At 46.9% G+C, this 19426-nt stretch overlaps 1 protein-coding gene across 1 annotated transcript; it reads left to right on the forward strand.

Moving 5' to 3' along the window:
- The first annotated feature begins 15045 nt into the window (after window positions 1–15045).
- myod1 (myogenic differentiation 1) lies at window positions 15046–19069 on the forward strand. The gene is made up of 3 exons (XM_061677439.1): window positions 15046–15624; window positions 17368–17425; window positions 18163–19069. The coding sequence occupies exons 1-3, from the start codon at window positions 15046–15048 to the stop codon at window positions 18303–18305; spliced, it is 780 nt and encodes a 259-aa protein (XP_061533423.1). The 3' UTR covers window positions 18306–19069.
- Window positions 19070–19426: the final 357 nt, after the last annotated feature.

The raw sequence follows: 19426 nt of genomic DNA on the forward strand, positions 1-19426 counted from the left end.
TAGCCGATACACAATTCATAGAGGAGTCAAACCTTCATTCATTTTTCATCTTTCATCCATTCATGAAAAACGCACATTTTGTCTGAACTTGACGGTGCATTTAGGGACCCCGGTGATTCCAGCGCGTCAGTGATCACGTGACTTAACGTCGTCGCGGTTACGCGTGCACGAACTCTCTTCCAACGACTTGACGCCACAACTCAACTTCTTTGAAAAAATGTCGGCACTTCCTATAAATGTGACAGTCATCTTGATGACTATATCACATACAGTACATTTTTATTTATTTTTTATTTTTTGGAAAGAATTTGATCTGACCTCGACTTGTACACTATGACCTTGTAACTTTATGGGGCGTTAACCAGGGCTCGGCGAACTTTTGTGCTCCAGAGACAATATTGTTCATTTTACTATGATTTATTTTACTCTTTATTTTATTTAAGGTTGATTTAATTATAATTAATAAAGAAATTATTTCATAAACTATATTTGTATAATATATTCAAGTAGAGAATATATCAAATTGTTCATTTTACTAATACTTTTCCATTATTTACAATTATTTAATCAACCAATTATTTCATGAGATCAGTAATGGAATAAATATATTTGAATTATTCCATTTAAGGAACGCTCGCTCTGACCAATCAGTGAAGACAAAAATGTTGATGTCATCAGCCAGCTAGCTTGAGGAAAAGTTTGAAATCTGATATAGCAAAGTGTATGTGTGCTCCCTCTAGTGGTATGCAAAAGAATCACTACTGAAGTCCAGTTGGCTTTAACTTTGAAGTTCAAGATATTTGCATTTAGTCTTGTAGAAATGTTTGTTTTTAAACATACATTTAGCCGCAAAATTATTGCACAATATATTATTAAGGTTTTTTTTTTTCAGATTTTTCTAAATTTAAGTGCAGTGTTAATGTTGAAATTGTGCTAGGGGGCTAATCTGCAAATAATTGTGATTGCCATAAATTGTTTTTAAACATTTTTTTTTTTGTAATTTTTTTTATATACATGACTAAGTGAGCGCCCAAATAAGCGGGAAAAGAAAAAAAAATAACACAAATAAGTGCGAGATCAATTAAAAAATTGAAAGAAATAAAACCTCGGACTTGTTTTTGATGAATACGTACGCGCGTGTGCTACGCTCGTGAATTTTGTCGCTCACAACGCTGCTACATTTCTTATTATTATTTTTTTCAAAAGTTCAACAACCACTGAAGAAGCAGTCGCACGGCTAATTTCGTTTTCACGACTGATTGTGAAGGCCCACGGGCAGATTAGACCGGCACGGCAACACGTTGAGGCTGAAATCGGATTGGACAAAAATCCAACATCAAGATCCACGTCCTGGTGAAACGCCGCCAAATGAACACGAGCCACAGTTGGGATTAAATTCATCACATTTCCCGGAAGAAATGAAAAGATCGTCCCTATCGGACGATCCGACGACCGGCCGTCGCGCTCCGTCCGAACGGGATCCGGCGGCAAATGAAAGCAAAACAAACGTGGGAGCCCCTTCCCAGGAGAGACAACAAGATCAGTCTCGAACAATGGGCGGGTCCAGATGGTCGGGATTATGTCTCCTTAAAGTCATTAGCGTCACATCCTCCGCTTAAGTCCCGGCCGGCCGGGGTCGTCGTCGTCGTCGTCCTCCTCCTCCTCCTCCTCGGCGCCGGCGCTCCCGTCCACGGGAGGTCCGCGAACGCCTCACGCCGGCCGGGAACCCGAGAGCTCAGACGGGTTTACCGCTTCCCAACCGCAGTTTTCATATCAATTAGACGGCGGACATTCGAGACGTGCTCGCCGACCGACATCTGCCCAGGGTAATGAGGGGAGGGGCGCGGGGCTTTTGGGGTGTCGGGAACGGGGGAGGGGTACCTCTTGGAAGTGCATGAGGGCCACTTGACTTTGGACTTCGGCTGGCATGAAGCACCTCGGTGCAGTAATACTTCTTCATAACGATCCTAAGAGAAAAGTCAACTCTTGAAATAGTGCAAAATTCTAATGTCAAAGTGCAACTCGGCCCCCTGGTGGCTATGAGCAGAATGGGCCAAATAACAACGATATGATAACAGAATAACAACTGGAGAATGGAGAATTCTGAACAGTGAATTACAGTTTCCATGGCAACCCACCCAGGACACACGCGCACAAATAATAACTGGAGAACGCGTCCTGTTAATTTTGGGGCACGTCCTGGTGAATCTGGGCATCTTGGGAGAACGGGAATAGTTCACACGATGGCTCGAATGAGCTGAACACGTTGAAGTTGTCCGAGAAATCGTCTGGATTGCGTACTAATGCGGAATTTGGTTGATGAAAAAGGGTCTTATTTTTTTTGGGCGGGCTTGAAAAATGTGGGCGGCACGGCGGGTGACTGGTTGGCACATCTGCCTCGCAGTTGTGAGGTTGCGGGTTTCAAATCCGGCCCGGCCTGTGTGGAGTTTGCATGTTCTCCCCGGGGAACTCCGCTTTCCACCCACATCCCAACAACTCGGTTGATTGAAGACTCTAAAATTGCCCGTAGGTGTGAATGTGAGTACGAATGGTCGCTTGTTTCTACGTGCCCTGCGATTGGCTGGCGACCAGTCGAGGGCGTACCCCGCCGCTCTCGCCCAAAGATAGAACTGAATGAAGGGAATATTTGGAATCTCCAATTGAACCAAAATTGTACTTTTTGACACGGTGCCCGGTTCATTTTTAGTGGGACTTGTTTTGCGTGCAGTTTTTGGGTATTGCGTTGTCACGGCAACACGGAATCATCTGGATCTGTGTCCGGCCGAGACTAATCTTTTGGGACCTCGTTTGCGCGGATACGAATACGCCAGTACCATAATAATAACTTTATCCATATGGCGTCCTTATAAACGAGTCCAACGCAAAACAAATCTAAAACACTTTAAGATCGCAACATCGAATCCTATAAAAGGAACAAGAACAACAAGCTCCAGACGGTACAGGAACCCAACAAACCCAACTGAGACCAAGACGCTGAATGCGGAACTATAAAAAGAGTTAAGACTCTTTCAAGTGCACAAAGTCCCACAAGTCAAATGAGCTCCATTAGAAATAATAAATAAGATAAATCGAGAGCAAGTGACCCAAAAGTACAAAACTGGACCCCGACGTGACCTCCTCCTCGTCCTCCTCGTCCGCCAGGCGGCCGTCTCGCGTTTCGATGCCGAGCGCCCGGCGCCAACTGGGTGGGGTGGGGTGGGGGGCCTCGCTCGCCCGCTTTCTCTCCACGCCTGCCACCGAAGAGTGAGACCCTCGCAAACACAGCGAGAGCACATGTCCGTTTCCACGCTAACAAGTTAGCCGCGAGCTAACCCGTTAGCCCAACAATTCACACAATTACAAGGGAGGTCAAATATTTATCAGGTAACTATTGACGCGAGTCAAATATTAGGTGTGACTGATTGCTTTGATTTTTTTTAAAAGCTTATCCAATGTTTCAATTGTTTCATTGTGTGGATTATTTTTGGTGTTAAAATCAATGCATTTAGAGATGGATAGTAATATTTGTACAGTGAGTGTCAAAGTGAATTCAGAGTTGAAAAAGAAAGGACAACACAAACTTAACGCGGTCATGTGAAACCATTACGGCAAACTTAAATCGTGAAAATATTACACTTTATTTGTCAAAACAAACAACGAGAGAAAGAACTTTAGAATTTAAGAGCAAGCCGTTTGATAAAAAAGCACTTTCATTAAAGGAGCAGACATCAAAGTTTACACTTGACGTTGGTTTGCTTCCCTCGGGGGGGTAACCGGACCCCCGAGCGCCCCCCGCCCCCTTTGTCCTCACTGACCCCGTCACCGAGAGTCCCCGTCCTTCGTCGACCCTTTAAGACCCTCATCATCATCGCGCCAAAACAAAGCCCGTTTGCGGCAGTTGGACGAGGAGGTGCCCCTTCGTTAGGAGGTCAAAGGTCACGGAGGCCGCCACGGACGCTCAAGTGTCGGCGGGCCGAGCGACGCGGTCGAGATGTTTCTCCGCTTGACGTATTCGCTCGTCCTTCAGCGGGACGGCGAGAAAACAAAACGCGCGATCGTGTCCGTAGCGAGCGGCGAGGCGGCGAAATCTTCTCAGTTGCTGTGTTGACGTGTCGTCGAGCAGATTTAGTTTCCATTCGCGCCATCATTCATTCAGTCGTTCACGGAGACCATACATGTCAAACCCGGGCTCGGGGGGGCCAAATTTGGCCGACGACGTCATTATATTTGACACCCCCGATGTATTCATTCCATTTCATCGTCCGGAACACAAACTTGTTGATGATTGTTTACACATGAACACATGACAACATGAGACGATTGTTGTAAGCGTTGAAGGACCAAAAAAGAAGTTATTTTATTCATGATATATTTTGAAAAGGAATGGGCCGATGAATTGGTTATCAAAATTTGATTCTGCCGAATTATGGAATCGGCTTCATCTTCAAAAATTCATATCGGTCGGGCGATAATGTGTCCATTCATTCATATAGTTGCGTATTCACTCATTCACTTATGCATCCGTGTATGTATTTATTCATGTTTTCATTCATTTAACGTATTCATCCATTTCTTGACTCATCTTCATTTATTTACGAATGAATTGGCTCATGAACTCATTCGTGTATTAATTCCTGAAGTAATTCATTCATGTATTCACAAATGAGTTCATTCACATATCAACGAATTCACGGATTCATTCCAACACCGAGCGATCTCCTGTGCCGAAGTTTCGACCTTGACCTTGTCACCTGACCTTCATTTGACCTCGCGCGCGTCGACAGCAGTTGGACGGACGGTTGTCTTTCCCGCCTCGGCCCCGCCCCCTTCGGGCGTATCGGCTCACGCGCCGTCGGCTTTTCGCGACACTCGCGCCTTTCGCACTTGAACGCCGTCCGCCGCGACGACACGCTCGGCATCGCGGGTGACGTTTGCGTCAGGTCGAGCGGGGCGTCCGGTGACCGAAGGCTCGCCGGTTCGAATCCCGGCTCCGGCCGTCCGCGTGCGGAAGCGTCCTTGGGCGAGACGCTGAACCCTGATTTGCCCCCAGCGGGCCTGGCGGCAGTCGCCCGTTGCTGTACGAATGCGGGCGAGGCTTTGGGCGCTGCGATGCTGGAGATGAAGTGCAGTCCGTTCAGCATCGTTCACCAGCAAATCTTTTCACACAAATACGACACTAACGCGACCAAAATTCAAAGTTACACACGTCCATTAAGTCACATTTCTACAAATTCACACATTTACACACGATGACATATACATGTGGCCTGTACACACGTTTGTGCACACACACACCGGCATACATGTAAACACACACACACACGGCCAAGTGAATACACGTATCCAAAAATGCACACGCATACACACAAATTCAAATTAAAGATACACACACGTACACGTGTACACGCACGCAAAGACACACACAGTGCTTGTGAATGCGCACGCCCACGTGACGGCTGCTTGTTGATTGACAGGTGGGGCAGGTGGGCCGTTTGTGTGTGCGAGTGTGTGTGTGTGTGTGTGTGTGTCCCACCTGTTGACTTGCATGCCCACACACATAATTGCAGCTCGCGAACCCCCCTGACCTCTGATCCCGTGACCAACTTCCTACCCCCGTGGGCACGTTAAACGCCCCCCACGCCCGGGAGCGCCCGTACGTTCACGCAAATGACGCCCCTGACCTTTCACCTTTGCGCCCACCTGTCCGTGCCACAACTTTTACACACGCGTGTACATGTACACGTGTTTGTTTAAATTTTGGTTTGTGTACTTTTTCGTATCCGTACGTGTGTGCGCATGCGCGCGTGTGTGTGAGAGAGACAGAGTACTTTGTGTTTGTGTATCTTTTGTCTGTTTTTGTGTGAATGTGTTTGACTATGTGTACCTATTAATGTGTACGTGTATTTGTGTACTTTTTAGTATGTGTGTATTTTTGTAATTTATTTGTTAGTGTACTTTTGGGTACGTGTATGTGTGCGTGTGTGCGCGCGGGTGCATTTGCTGTGTCAGCGGCAGGTGCAGATTAGAGCGGTCGTTGTTGCGACAGTTGCCGTCGACGAAAACAACACATGCGGCACAGGCGCGCGCACGCACACACAATGCTGACTCACACGTTGAACATTTTCGAGCAAATACTCCCGTTTGATCAAAGGAGGAAGAAAGCGACAGGAGGTCAGCACAGCGATCGAGTGGTTTGCGCGTCTCCCTCGCAGTCGAGGTTCTGGGTTTGAATCTCGGCGCTCCTGTGCGCAGTTAACACGTTTGCGTGTCCTGACGGACGCTGAGTTTTTCTCGATGTCCGGTTTTGTCGGCGTTGATGTCGTGTCCGCTCGTTAGCTTTTGTTTTCCCGCCGTTCTCGTCAGCCCCGCTCCTGGTCTCAACCGATCAGCTCCCTCCCTCCTTGCAGCCACTCGTGCCTCGTCCGGGTGTGCCTCGTCGTCTTGTTTTTCGCCACATCAAGTTTCCTGTCGTTTGTAGTAGCGAGTGTTTTTGTTTCCCCATTTCTTTGGATCTTGATTTTTTTTTGTTTGCATTTCAGATTTTGTTTCTTCCACATTCCTTTTTTTTGTGTTTGACAATAAATTCTTTTGGGAAGATTCTTCCGACACTTGGGGCGGTCCTCCAATGCCGCCACGAAAAACTTTTGACGTTTGACATTGGCTGGAAACCAGCCCATTTTGGGGGGTTTTACTGCATATACGTAGATGTGTGTGTGTGTGTGTGTTTAAGTGTAAATGTGTGTACATAGACATAAGTGTGCATGTCTTTTTTTGTCCAACAAGAAGAGGGACAAGTCGACAGTGTGTGGAGAAGACAAAGCTGTCATCTCTGGGGGGGGGCGCTAATTCTGCTGTACTCGTGTGTGTGTGTGTGCGTGTGTGTGTGTGTGTGTGTCAGGGACTCCTGCCGGGACTCTCCGGTTGCAGGCCTGCAGACTGGCTGGCACCCTCAAAGTAGCTTCTTCATCCCGGAGACAGCTGTTGTCTCCGTGACGACACCGTGGACCAATCACGGGCCACCCCGTGTGTGTGCGCGTGCGTGTGTGCGCGCAGTTGGCCGTGTGCAGTAAACACCATTCCTTCAGTCCCAGTGAGGCACCACAAGTCAGAGGCAAACTTTTGACGTTGGTATTTGTAAAACAATATTGAACCAATCAGAAGCTTGAAGAAAGTCATGAGTGGAAAAGACACAACAAGAAAAACAACAACGGATGGATCAAACCTTATTGAACAGTACAGGCCATGTTTTAAACAGCGATCGGTACCAGCTATCGGTATCGGCCCTTGTACGAGGTACTCGTCAAGGCTGCCGATATCAGCCACCGATACTTAAGGCGAAAAAAAATACAAAATCTGCCATTGAGTAAGTCCTCCTCACCAGTAGTTGGCGCGACACTGTGATGATTTGACACATTGGCGAATCATCGTTGTGTCAGAAAGAAAGAATCATCTTTGTTCGCAATTATCTGACATTGTGTACACTGAAATTTGATGTATCAAAAGTACTAGTGGTATCGGTACTTGGTATCGGTGAGTCCTCAAAAATGAATACTCGGACTGGTATCGAACATCCCTAGTTTTAAGTCAAAATCCTTTAGGTTTGCACAAATGTAAAAAATACAAAAATACACCAAAAGACATCAAACACCCTTTGACCAGTCAGCTGGAGAAGACTCAAGATGGAGGCCGGCAGCTGACGTGGGCGGGGCTTGAGAAGCGGCAGGTGAGGCTGCCAAGTGATTGGCCAGACCGCGTACACGCGGCTGCCCCACGCGGGAAGTGACCTTTGGCCCTCAGCGGGGTGCTGACAGGTGCGTGCGTGTGTGCGATTAAGGCCCCTATAAAAATGCATTTGCAAATATTGTGAGATTTCTCCATGGCGGGATTTTCTACAGAGGTTTGAAGTTTTCTACATTTTCTCATTCCGATAGCAAAACTTTCTTCATGTTTTTTTTTTTTTTTTGAATTGCAGCTTCACTGGGCACTAATCCAAGTATTCCAAAATTAACTTTTGATCATATGGGTCATTTCATCATGAACGGTGAAGAAAAAAAAAAAAAAAAAAAAAAAAAGTCTAATTTCGCAATTTATGATGCTGCTGCGGTCCTGTATGTGCAAATGTCTCCCATGCTGATACAGCCACACTTATTTAAAGTCCTCTTTTCAAAAAACCCCTCCTCATGATTTCACATTTTTGGCATTCATAGTGAAGGCGATCCTTATTGACAGAGCAAATAGTGGCGGCCCACTGGAATACGCTTCTTTTTAAAACACTAAAGACGGGTCGGAACGGGCGGAGGAAGGTGTCAGGTGTGTCATGTGACAGAAGAGTCTCTGCTAGGAGTGTAGAGGTGAGGCCAGCCATGATGGACGGATTAGAGACAGTGGCACTGAAGAGACAACAGGAAGCAGAGCACATGAAGATGCAGGAGTGACCGGGTTGGATAGGATTAGAAATGAGCTCGTCAGAGGGACAGCCGAGGGTCGATGTTTTGGAGACAAAGTTAAGAGAGAGCAGACTTGGATGGTTTGGTTTGGACACGTCCAGAGGAGAACTAGTGAGTATGTTGATAGAAGGTTGATGGATGTCGTGAGGGAAGACACGAGGGCAGTTGGAGGAGGATGCAGGAGATGGAAAAGGAGGAGAGAGGCCGTGGCCAGCCCTAACGGGAAACCTCTTTGCTATTATTGATCAAATGATATGAAAATGACCCATATCTTGCTGTACTTCTGTTTTTAACGTGCTTATTATAGGTTTTATCTATGTCAATATCTGCATTTTAGTGCTGTTTGTCTTCTAATTTGGACAATACATAATTATTCTATTCTATTCTATTGTGTTAGCCTGCACGCTGCCAACACCAGCTAACATGTTAGCATGTGTTAGCAACGTTCATTGACTTTCTAAACACGTGTGTGATGTCATGGCAGACATTTGAGGACAATCTGACACGCGCACACGCATTGAGTACATAGTGTACATGAATAGACAGAAATAACGTTCAGTCATTGGATAAGCTTGTAAATGAGCGGTGTCGTCTACTGTTTATGACGAAGGCGGCGCTGCCGCGGTCTGTCACTCCGCAACAGAATGTCACATGCTTCTTGAACCTTCATGACGCCAAGTTTTTTTTCCATTTATTCTTTTTTGTGCGTCCGCCGGAGAATGCTCCCGCGTGACGACTCTAAAGGCCTCGACGCAGAGCGAGAACAGAAAAAGTGGGCGGAGTCATCCTGACTGCACGCTGATGCTGTGGGGAAACGGGAGGGTCGCAAGCGTGCGGCGTGGTTCGGGGTACAGGTACCTCTTCACAATGTACAGGAAGTCAACTACTACAGTAACTCTTACCAACTAGCGCCTCGCCGCGCCGTATAGGGAGTCAACTAGTCCAAGAAGTGAAATAGCTCCTCTCCACAGCGTGTAGGATGTCAACTAACACACCTACTTCAGTCAACTAGTAACTCTCCACAGTGTACTGTATAGGAAGTCAACTAGTGCCTCTTATCAACTAGTATGTCTCCACAGTGCCTACAGCAAGTCCACGAGCACCTCCAGCATGTCTCCATAGTGTACAGAAAGTGGAGTCGCACATTTGCACAGCATACAGGAAGTCAACTAGTAACTGTTAATTAACTCGCTTTTCTCCACAGGTTACAGCAAGCCAACTAGCACCTTTCCACTGTGTATCGGGAGTTCAGTGATACAGGAAGGTAACTAGCACCTCTCGGCGGTGTACAGGAAGCGAGGGTCCCGAATGTCGCGGTGGCGGTCGTGCCTGTCGACACGACGTACGCGAACCACCTTCCGACGTTTGGGGTCTAAACGTTTCACGCGCTCGTTCGGGTCCGACGACGACAGCTGCGGGCGGCTGCCTAAAAATACGCGCGACGGAACTAATGACGGCTGAAGTCAGCGCAGCAAACGCTTGGGAGGCATCTGGAAACTTCATACGCTTGCGTGCACCTCTCACACCGCCGGACAGACCCCCGCAAAGACCCCCTGGCCGGGAGCCGAGGGAGTCGCGCGAGGGCGAATCTCCCGCGGGAGATAATTGCGAGTGTTGACTCGAGTGTGCAGGAAGTCGACAAGCACCTCTCCAAAATATACAGGAAGTCAATTAACAAAGAGGAAGTCAACTAGCACCTCTCCACAGCATACAGGAAAACATCTAGTACAGGAAGTGAACTATCATCCTCTCTTAGGGCAGCGTTCCCCAACCTTCTTTGCACCGCCGACCGGTTAGGAGTCGGCATTTCTCGCACAGACCGGCTGCGGACCGGTGGTGGGGGACAACTGTCTTAGGGGAATCAGGTAGTGCTGGAAGTGAACTAAAACCTCCTCCAAGTCTAGTAGTACTTCTCCACAGCACACAGCAAGTGAAGTAGAAAGCTAGCGTGCTACGTTAGCATTTTTGCATCCGGCTGTGAACAGAATGAAACAATCACGTTCCCAACTCGTTAAATGCACACACTTGCAGTCATTTAGAGCGCCTCTGATGAACTCAAATCAAGTTCTGCTGTTCTAGTAGTCTTTGCCTACTTTCCTTTGCTTTTGTTACTAAGTTACAGTTACTTAGTTATGGTTACAGTTACTCAGTTACAGTCGCTTAGTTGGTCATTTAGTTACAGTTATGATTACCAAGTTCAATTTGAGTCACTTAGTTACAGTTATTTAGTAACATTTACATGACTTGCATAGAGTTTTACATCCTTACAGTTAGCGGTACTTCGTTCCAGTGACTTACTACAGGGATGCGGCTGCATTCAAACTATTGATCAGTCCCACAATGGGGAAGTTTTAGCAAGGGAATGTGAAAATAAACAACTGAAATCTGGTTGCACAAGTGTGCACACCCTCCTGCAACTAGGGATGTGGTTGTGTTCAGAAGGAACCAATCACATTTAAAGATGTGTTAAGTTCAGATGTTCTAGTAGGCTCCGTGACCTAGTTCCAGTTATTGTTCTTATATGTTACAGTTACTCAGTTACAGTAAGTGACTAGCACCTCTTGTCAGGGTATATGAAGTGAAGTAGAAAACTAGCGCGCTACGTTCGTATTTTTGGAGGTGATGCAATCATGTGGAGCGCTTCATTTTGATGATGAAGATGCAATAGGATGAAGAACAGACGTCTACGATTGTCTTAAAAAAAGTGTAAAAATAAAAAGTCATTGCAGCTTCTTCTCTTTAAACACACACACAAAGTCACACATGCAAACAATCGTACACACTCACGCACACAAACACGCCTATACACGAAATCACACATCTACATGTGCACAAACACACATAAAAACACATGCACACGCGTTAGTGTATTCAGGGTCCGTCCTCGCCCGGAGGACCCCGAGCCCGTCCTGGCTGAGCGCCTGGATGGGGTGCTGCCGGTTGGTATGGCGACACTTTTTTGGATTATTTGCCAGGCTCACCCGAGAGCGGAAAACTCGATTAGCTGGCGCGGTTCGACTAAATCCACCGAGGAGAAAAGCTCTCAGGGAAGCGGCGTGACGCAACAGCGCAAATATTTTGCTGGCTCGAGCGAGCAAAAGCACCGCAAGGGTGGCTCACGCTAACGGCTAACAGCAGGTGTTGGTGCGTTCGAGGTCGTTTATGTGCTGAAACCTGAACCTCAAACTCCTCTCGCACATCAACAACAGTGCGAAAGAGCGCACACGAGAGCTCGCGTTAACGCATTTCAGCGTTGCTGACATGCTAACACGTTAGCGTGCTTGTGTGCATTCACCAGAATGCAGTTACAAAAAAAAAAAATTAAAATAGGATGTCAACTAGCACCTCTCCACAGTGTACAGGAAGATAAGTCATAAACAAAAAGTTCCTCTCCAGTTTATAAGAAGTCAACTAGCGCATCTCCCTAGCTTACAGGACTTCAGTGAGTACAGAAAGGGATTTGAACCCCGGTCCCCAGAACTGTGAGACAGATGTGTTAACCAGTCAATCACCGTGCCGGCGTACCAGAAGTCAACTGGCAAAAAAAACCCCAAAAAAACTCATATTTCTCCTCAGTGTACAGGAAGTCAAGTAGCAGACAAAAATACAGCTAGTACCTCTCCACAGTGTACAATATATATATATATACATACAGTGATCTAACATCTCTGTATACAGCATAGCATCCAGGTAGTTAGCTAGCAAACAGATGTTGAACTAGTACCTCTCCACAGTGTACAGGAAGTGACCTAGTACCTCTTTGCAGCGTACAGGAAGTCATCTAACAAACCGCAAGTGAACTAGTGGAGTTAGCATTAGCATTAGCCCCATCAGATTTCAAGCATGGCAAAAAGTTGCTGCATGTCACAGAAACAGCTGGCAGCGAGCATTCTGATTGGTCCAAACGGAAATATCATGTGACCAGCAGCGCGGCGAGTAAGCGGACACACGCTTTGCAGTCAGCGGAAAACTGTGTGGAGCGGGGCGGGGCGGGGCGGGGCGGGGGGGGGACACTCGATCCGGGATTTCAAAGAGAACTCTGGGGAGGCTGCAGAAAGGCATTGTGGGAAGTGAGACCTTCCTCATGCTGATCCGTGAACAACGGGCCAAGTGTGAAGGGAAACACGCGGACGTGACAGCTGACGCACACGCGCACGCGCACTACAGTGCCACTCAAAGACGTTCGTTTGAGCGCCAGGCGATGACGGCGAGAAAAAAAACTCCCCACCCTTAATTGCGGCAGGAAGACCGAGACAACAAATGAGCAGCAGCAGCTCACGATTTTGCGACGCCCAGAAATGAAAACGCGACAGCAAACACACAAAGTTACTTTTTTTTTTCTTTCTCCCTACCAAGTGCCATCACTAAAAGGTAGTGTACCCACCTACGTTGCATTGCAGACTCGCGCGTATAAAGTGGATAGAAAAAGTTTGGAATTTAAAAAAAAAAAAAAAAAAAAAAAAAGTGCTCATAAAAACATGAGACCAAGATAAATCATTTCAAACCTTTCTTTTTTTTTATTTTTTTTTTATTTTTTTTTCAAACCATCTTTGGCGAGGCTGGCGCACGGATCTCGTGAGACACGCGGCCTGGCAGACTTTTCGACGCGAGGCCGTCCCGTTTGTTCCGAGCTCCTTCCTGTATACGTCACGGGAGGGGCGGGGGTCAAACTCTAGGCCCGGGGGGCCGGATCCGGCCCGCCGCTTCATTTTTTGAGGCCCGCGACACTAAATCAGGTGTTTCAACTTCCATGTTTCTTGTTAAAATCTGTTCCAAAATGTTGAGATATTGCAAGCATTTTATTGATTTATTTATTTTACAAACCCCTTTTTTTAATTGTTACTTGAAGAATAGCAGAACAAAGCACGATCCCCGTTTTCTGAATTCTCCATTCGTTGTGCCGACGATGAGGCGATTTAACATTGCTGCCTTTTCCCAGTCGTGGCGGCCCTCCGAGGAAAGCCCAACTGCAACGCAACCCGTGACGAAGATGAGTTGGACACTGCGACTGCTGTACGACACGCAATCTTCGATTCCGGTAGCCGTTTTAAAGGTTCGTCCGGTCCGGACCGAGGCCGCAAGGCCGATTCGCTTTTACTTCGGCGGTCCGCGTCTCACTGACTCATTGGATTGACTTGAAGTTTAACTTCCGCCGCAAAAGACATATTCCGTCTCAACTGCGCTTTTAGCTGCTTAAATAAAAGTTGAGTCATGTCGGATACATTTGCGATTTAAATCCACGCATGGGACAGGCCTAAATCGGATATGGAAAAAAAAAAAAAAAAAAAATCATGTTGGGCAAAACAATTGGAATTGACCTGCAGGAAGAAGAAGAAGTGTTGACGCAGACTGGAGCGACTCGTCACCTGCAGGTTCAAAGGTTACGGACCACACAAGTACCCGTGATCATTACGTGACCACACACGCGCACACGCACGATGTAACCTGAGTCTCATTAGCGCGCGACGGATTTCTGTCATGTGCTCGCCATCGCATTTTTTTTGGTTTGAGAGGATTTTCTCAAACGTGACAGCCATCGTACTGGAGCGCCGACGAGTCTCGGTCTTGGGAGTTTGCCGTCGTAGGGTTACTAGTGCGTCGCATTAGCCGAGCGGTCGGCAGAGGCGGCTAGTAACGCGAGTGACATTTTCGATCTATTGCGCTCGTGCGAGTAGTTTGAATGAAGCCTACTTTTTGACTTTGACGTGAAGAAGAATCGATACTTTGACTCCGTTCCAATGATTGACATGTCGCTCGCGACTTGTATTTATCGATTAGTGCGTGCGCGATCTATTTTTAGACCTGGTCTCCGACTTGTGCGCCGCTCAGCTCTGCCGTTAAGGTTCCATTTGTGACTAGTGACCACATTTGAAACCCGAGTACGTTCAACAGCATAGTAGCGCGGGCCAAGCGCGTACTAGTGCAAGTTGCTTATGGAGGATATCTGGAATCAGAATGTTGGACAGGGAAAATGTTACGAGTCCTTCTCCACCGAACAACAACAACAACAAGTTGTTGATTCGAGCATGACGTTGCTCTTGATTCAAATGTGGAAAATAAACAAACAAATGTCGTACACTGAAAAAAAATAATCCTTTGTATTGACCTAAGTTGAACATCATTGACCCCGTCATTGTGTTTATTTTGGTGGGGAAATGACGTCACTCACGTGCCAACCACAGCGTTCTTCAGTGTAGCAAATATGGTGTCCTTTTATTTTTTGGTGCAGAAATACACGAAAGGCCTAAAATAAAAAAAGGTCAACATTTGAAGCAGATTTTGTTTATTTTCCCTCACCACTTTATGGTGTGTGCGTATGTGTGTGTGTGTGTGTGTGTGTGTGTGTGTGTGTGTGTGTGTGTGTGCGTGCGCTCCCGCCGCCCCCCGATTGGCCCGCGTGGCGGCCGCGTCACTCGGCCGAGCCCGCCCGCGAGCGACTCCGCAGCTACAAGAGTCTCCGAGCGGGTTCGGGGCTCCGCATCAAGTCGACGCCCCCCCCCCCCGCCCGGCCCCCCGGTCCCCCCCACCCGTTTCCCCCCCCCCCCCCACCCGGTCCCCACGCGCCGAAGCGCTCTTCTCGCGGCGTTCGGGCGCCACGATGGAGCTGCCGGAGCTGCGGGCCTTCGCCGACGCCGGCGACGACTTCTACGACGAGCCTTGCTTCGACGCCGACGACGCGCGCTTCTTCGACGACCTGGACGCGGACCCCCGCCTGGCGCACGCGCACGCGCAGCAGCCGCCGCCGCCGCCGCAGCTTCACCCGGCCGAGCGCGACGAGCACGTGCGCGCGCCCAGCGGGCACCACCAAGCGGGCCGCTGCCTGCTGTGGGCGTGCAAGGCGTGCAAGCGCAAGACCACCAACGCCGACCGCCGCAAGGCCGCCACGCTGCGCGAGCGGCGCCGACTCGGCAAAGTCAACGACGCCTTCGAGACGCTCAAGCGCTGCACGTCGGCCAACCCCAACCAGAGGCTGCCCAAGGTGGAGATCCTGCGCAACGCCATCGGCTACATCCAGGCGCTGCAGGCGCTGCTGCGCGGCGGCGGCGGCGGCGGCGGCGGCGGAAGCGGCGGCGGCGGAAGCGGCGGCGGAGGCCGGGACGCCTTCTACCCGCTCGTCGAGGCCTACGGCGGCGACTCGGACGCCTCCAGCCCGCGCTCCAACTGCTCCGACGGCATGGTGAGTCGCGCGTGTCCCAAAACAACAACAAAAAAAAACAAAAAAAATAACAACAACAACAACAACAACCAAAAAAGGACGCGCCGCGAATTTGTCGCGGGGATTACCGCGCGCAAAGGAAGGGCGGGCGGGAGCGCGAAAGAAAACAAAACAACAACAACAAAAAGGAGAAAAACAACCAAGAGCCGCAACATCAGAAAGACGAAAAAAAATAAGACAACGAGAAAATAACAAAAAAGACGACAGGAAAATACAAAATAAGAAAGAAGACAACATCACAATAAGAAATCACACCATCGTCAAAATAAGACAACGTGGAAATAAAACAATACGAAATAAGACAACATCAAAAGACGAAATAAAACCATCATCGAAATGAGACAACCTGAAAAGAAGAAAGAAGACAACAAGACGACATGAAGAAATGAGACCATAAGAAGCCCTCATTCGAACGCCCGATTTTCTTCTTTGCGCTCATTTTGAAGAGGAACAATTGATCGCAAAATGACGTCATTTCAAATGCACCACGACGTCACCACTGAGTCCGTTCCGACTTCGTTCCAAAAGTTACATGCTCTTATTGTTGCAAATGATTTCCCTTTCTCTCTCTCCCCGATCATCAAGTGGAAGAATTGACGGTCATCAAAGTCAAATTCCTAAAAAAAACAAAAAAACAAAAAAAATGTGTCTCATTTGTCGAAACGGAATCATTTATTTTATTTTTTCTTTCCTGGAGGGAAAAACAAAAAACAAATCAAGATGCTTGACAGAAAACGGTTTTTGCTGAGAAGCACCACTCTTAATTATTAAAAAAGAAGGCCGACACGAAGAAGAAAACAAGAAAACCTTCCGATAGATTGTGACTTTTATGTCAAAAAACACTTTTGATGGGGTGATTTTGTTGTTGTTGTGTCTCTTAATTTTTATTGAAGGATTTATTCTGAAAACGATTGTTCAACATTGACTTCTTTTATACTCATTATTAGCAAAAGTAAAATCATGTAAAAAAAAACACACACAAAAAAACGCGAATTGCTGCCAATCGTGACAGAAATCATAACAACGTCATCGCATGTCAACCTTCACATTCATTAACAACGTCACATTTCATTTCAGCCCCTTGAGCGATCATTTACATGTTTAATCGTCATTAAACGCTCCAAATAAGAGTTAATCGACCGTGAAAAATAAAATAAAATAAAAACTCCAAACTGTTTTGGGTTTCTGTAAATAAGTATTAGCATTTCGTGATGTTGTCACATCTTGGCCTGCTTTCAAAAAAAAAAATCTTTTTATTTTTTTAAAATGAAGGAAACAATCAAGTGAGTTGAGATCAAGTAATAATAATAATAACAAACAAACAAAAAACATGATCACAAATCACTGAGAAACATTGTCATGAGTACAATAATATATAATTAAGGCTTCTATAATAACGACATGAAATATCGCACGAAACAAAAATGTTCAAAGGTTATCAAGCTTACATCACAATGTCATAAAAATAATAAGCGGGATAAGAAAAAAACCAACACATTTAAACCTTTAGAAGATGAAAAAAAAAAACTTTTTCACATACGTCTTAACGGCTTGGTTTATTTTCATTGTAGTTTTATTTTAAGATGAACTAATCGCGCCAATCTGTTGATATGAATATGGAAAATGCATTTGTTTTGAACTGTAATTGCTATTTCATTGGCGCATTTATCGACCTGACGTGAAAAATGTGTCGTCGTTGTGCAGGCGGACTTCGGCGGGCCGACGACCTTTGACCCCAAAACCTTTCTGAACGACGACAAGGGTAAGAAGAGCAGATGCCGTCGCGCTCCGTTTAAACGGACGGACCGGGTGTACAGCATTTGCAAACACAAACACCGTCGCGTTCACGATGACTATTAACGATGAACGATGAACCCTTTCGAAGCGTTGATGAACCGGTACCGCTCTCTCCGATTGGCTACATTCAAGCGACCGGCACGTTTCAACAGCGATGCGACGTCGGCTCGCGCGTGATCGTGGCCGGCCCGAGCTGATTTGGCGTGAATGACTTTGCGCGGGAAGCAAATTTGCACCATCAGGACGTTCAACGACATTCGTTTGTAATCACAAAAGATAAATAATATCACGCGATTACGTCATAATAACGAACGGGGTTCATGAAATGCTTCGCAAAGGGATTATGAGATGTTTTTGTTTTTTAATGAACGCGGGCTAACTCCATTTTCGGCTTTTACGGCCGCAATCGAATCGGGTGACGTTTTGGCAAACGTGAGGATTTTGGCCTCGGACGATATCGGCGATTCAAATCGTTCGCATCGCCGACTGAGGTACGTTGCCGCAAACAAGGAAAACGAGCCGATCGGAAAGAAAGAAAACGTTCAGTGCGATGGCTCTCCAAATGCGGAAGACGATGAACAGCGAGCGGTCAAAAGCGCTGCCCCCTATGTGTCAAAAGTGGAACTATAAGTCCATCGCGGCCCGGATTCACGTGAAAGAAAGTTCGGCCGCTGACGTCTTCCTTGTCCGTGTTGCGTTCAGGTGCCAAGTGCGAGCGCGCGTCGGCGGTGTCCAGCCTGGATTGTTTGTGCAGCATCGTGGAGAGAATCTCCACCGACGCCGGCAACATCGACGACCCGGCGAGCGGCCCGCGGGACCCCGACCTCATCTACCAAATCCTTTAGCGCGCCGCTCGTGTCCTCCGAACAAACGGAAGCCCACTTCGAGGCTTCCGGCGTGCGACGACGACGACGACGACGACAAGAACGTTCACCGGGGCCTCCAAAATCAACTTCCCGCTCATCGGGAAAAAGGGTGACAGCGCACATACGCGCGGCAATCCGATCAATCCACCAAAAAAAAACAATCCATTGGCGTCATGACGAGATGAAGGCATCGCTGCAAAATGTCGACTTTCGACAGCGTCACATTGCGCTTCGATTGAAGTGTTTCTGCTTGTTTGTAGCGCACGGTGCCATATTGCAAATGTTTTTCAACGCTTCCTGCTAACGGTGAGAAATAATGCTAATCGTGAGAATCGTCGCGGTCAACGCGATGTGGTGAATTTTGCAAATCGTCAAAGCGCGACAGCGCGTGATCGCTTCGGATTTTGCTCCGCGTGCAGCAGCAGATGAAAGTCGTCGTGATGGCGATTTTTGACGGCGATCGCGATGGCGCGATTGTTTTTGGGGGCGGGACCTGCGCTGACCGTACATTCCTCGAGGCGCCTCCGACGAGACGAGCAAAACAGAAAAGAGAAAGTATTTTCTTGGAAATGGGAAAAGTTGACGTGTTGATTGTTTGCAGAGGACCATTTTTTTTTTGTACATTTGAGCTGAGGTTGTAAATAAGAGCGTTTGTTCAACGTATTTAATGCTTTCCTTTCTTTCTTTGTGTTTGTCGTGAAACAAAAATGTAAAACTTTATATTTATACAAACTGAGTGACACTCCAACCAATTCTAATAAATATTATACTTTATTTATACTCAACCCTCTTTTTGTGATTTCTTTCTTTCTTTCTTTTTTTAACGTATAGTTTTTGCATTCATTATCATGGACATTTTTATGACTATTATGAAATGAACATTTTCAATTTAGTAGTGCATATTTGATTAACATCAAACTATTCTTTTTGTTATTTTTATACATAACGTGTCGACTTGACATTTGACATTTGAAAACGAGTGTGAATGTTTAATAACAGTTGTTCAATGACTTTATTAAAATAAACACAAAATACCTTGCCGCATTTTCTCTTTCAAGAGTTGAACATTATATTCGAAAGAAAAACAAAAACAAAAAAAC

The sequence above is a fragment of the Phycodurus eques genome, chromosome 5, assembly GCF_024500275.1.
Source record: "Phycodurus eques isolate BA_2022a chromosome 5, UOR_Pequ_1.1, whole genome shotgun sequence".
NCBI classification, from domain to species: Eukaryota; Metazoa; Chordata; class Actinopteri; order Syngnathiformes; family Syngnathidae; genus Phycodurus; species Phycodurus eques.

Coding starts and splice junctions, on each gene's coding strand:
- myod1 (XM_061677439.1), top strand. CDS start 15,046: ATGGAGCTGCCGGAGCTGCGGGCCTTCGCCGACGCCGGCGACGACTTC. Junction 15,625..17,367: donor CCAACTGCTCCGACGGCATG/GTGAGTCGCGCG, acceptor GTCGTTGTGCAG/GCGGACTTCGGCGGGCCGAC. Junction 17,426..18,162: donor CTTTCTGAACGACGACAAGG/GTAAGAAGAGCA, acceptor TGTTGCGTTCAG/GTGCCAAGTGCGAGCGCGCG.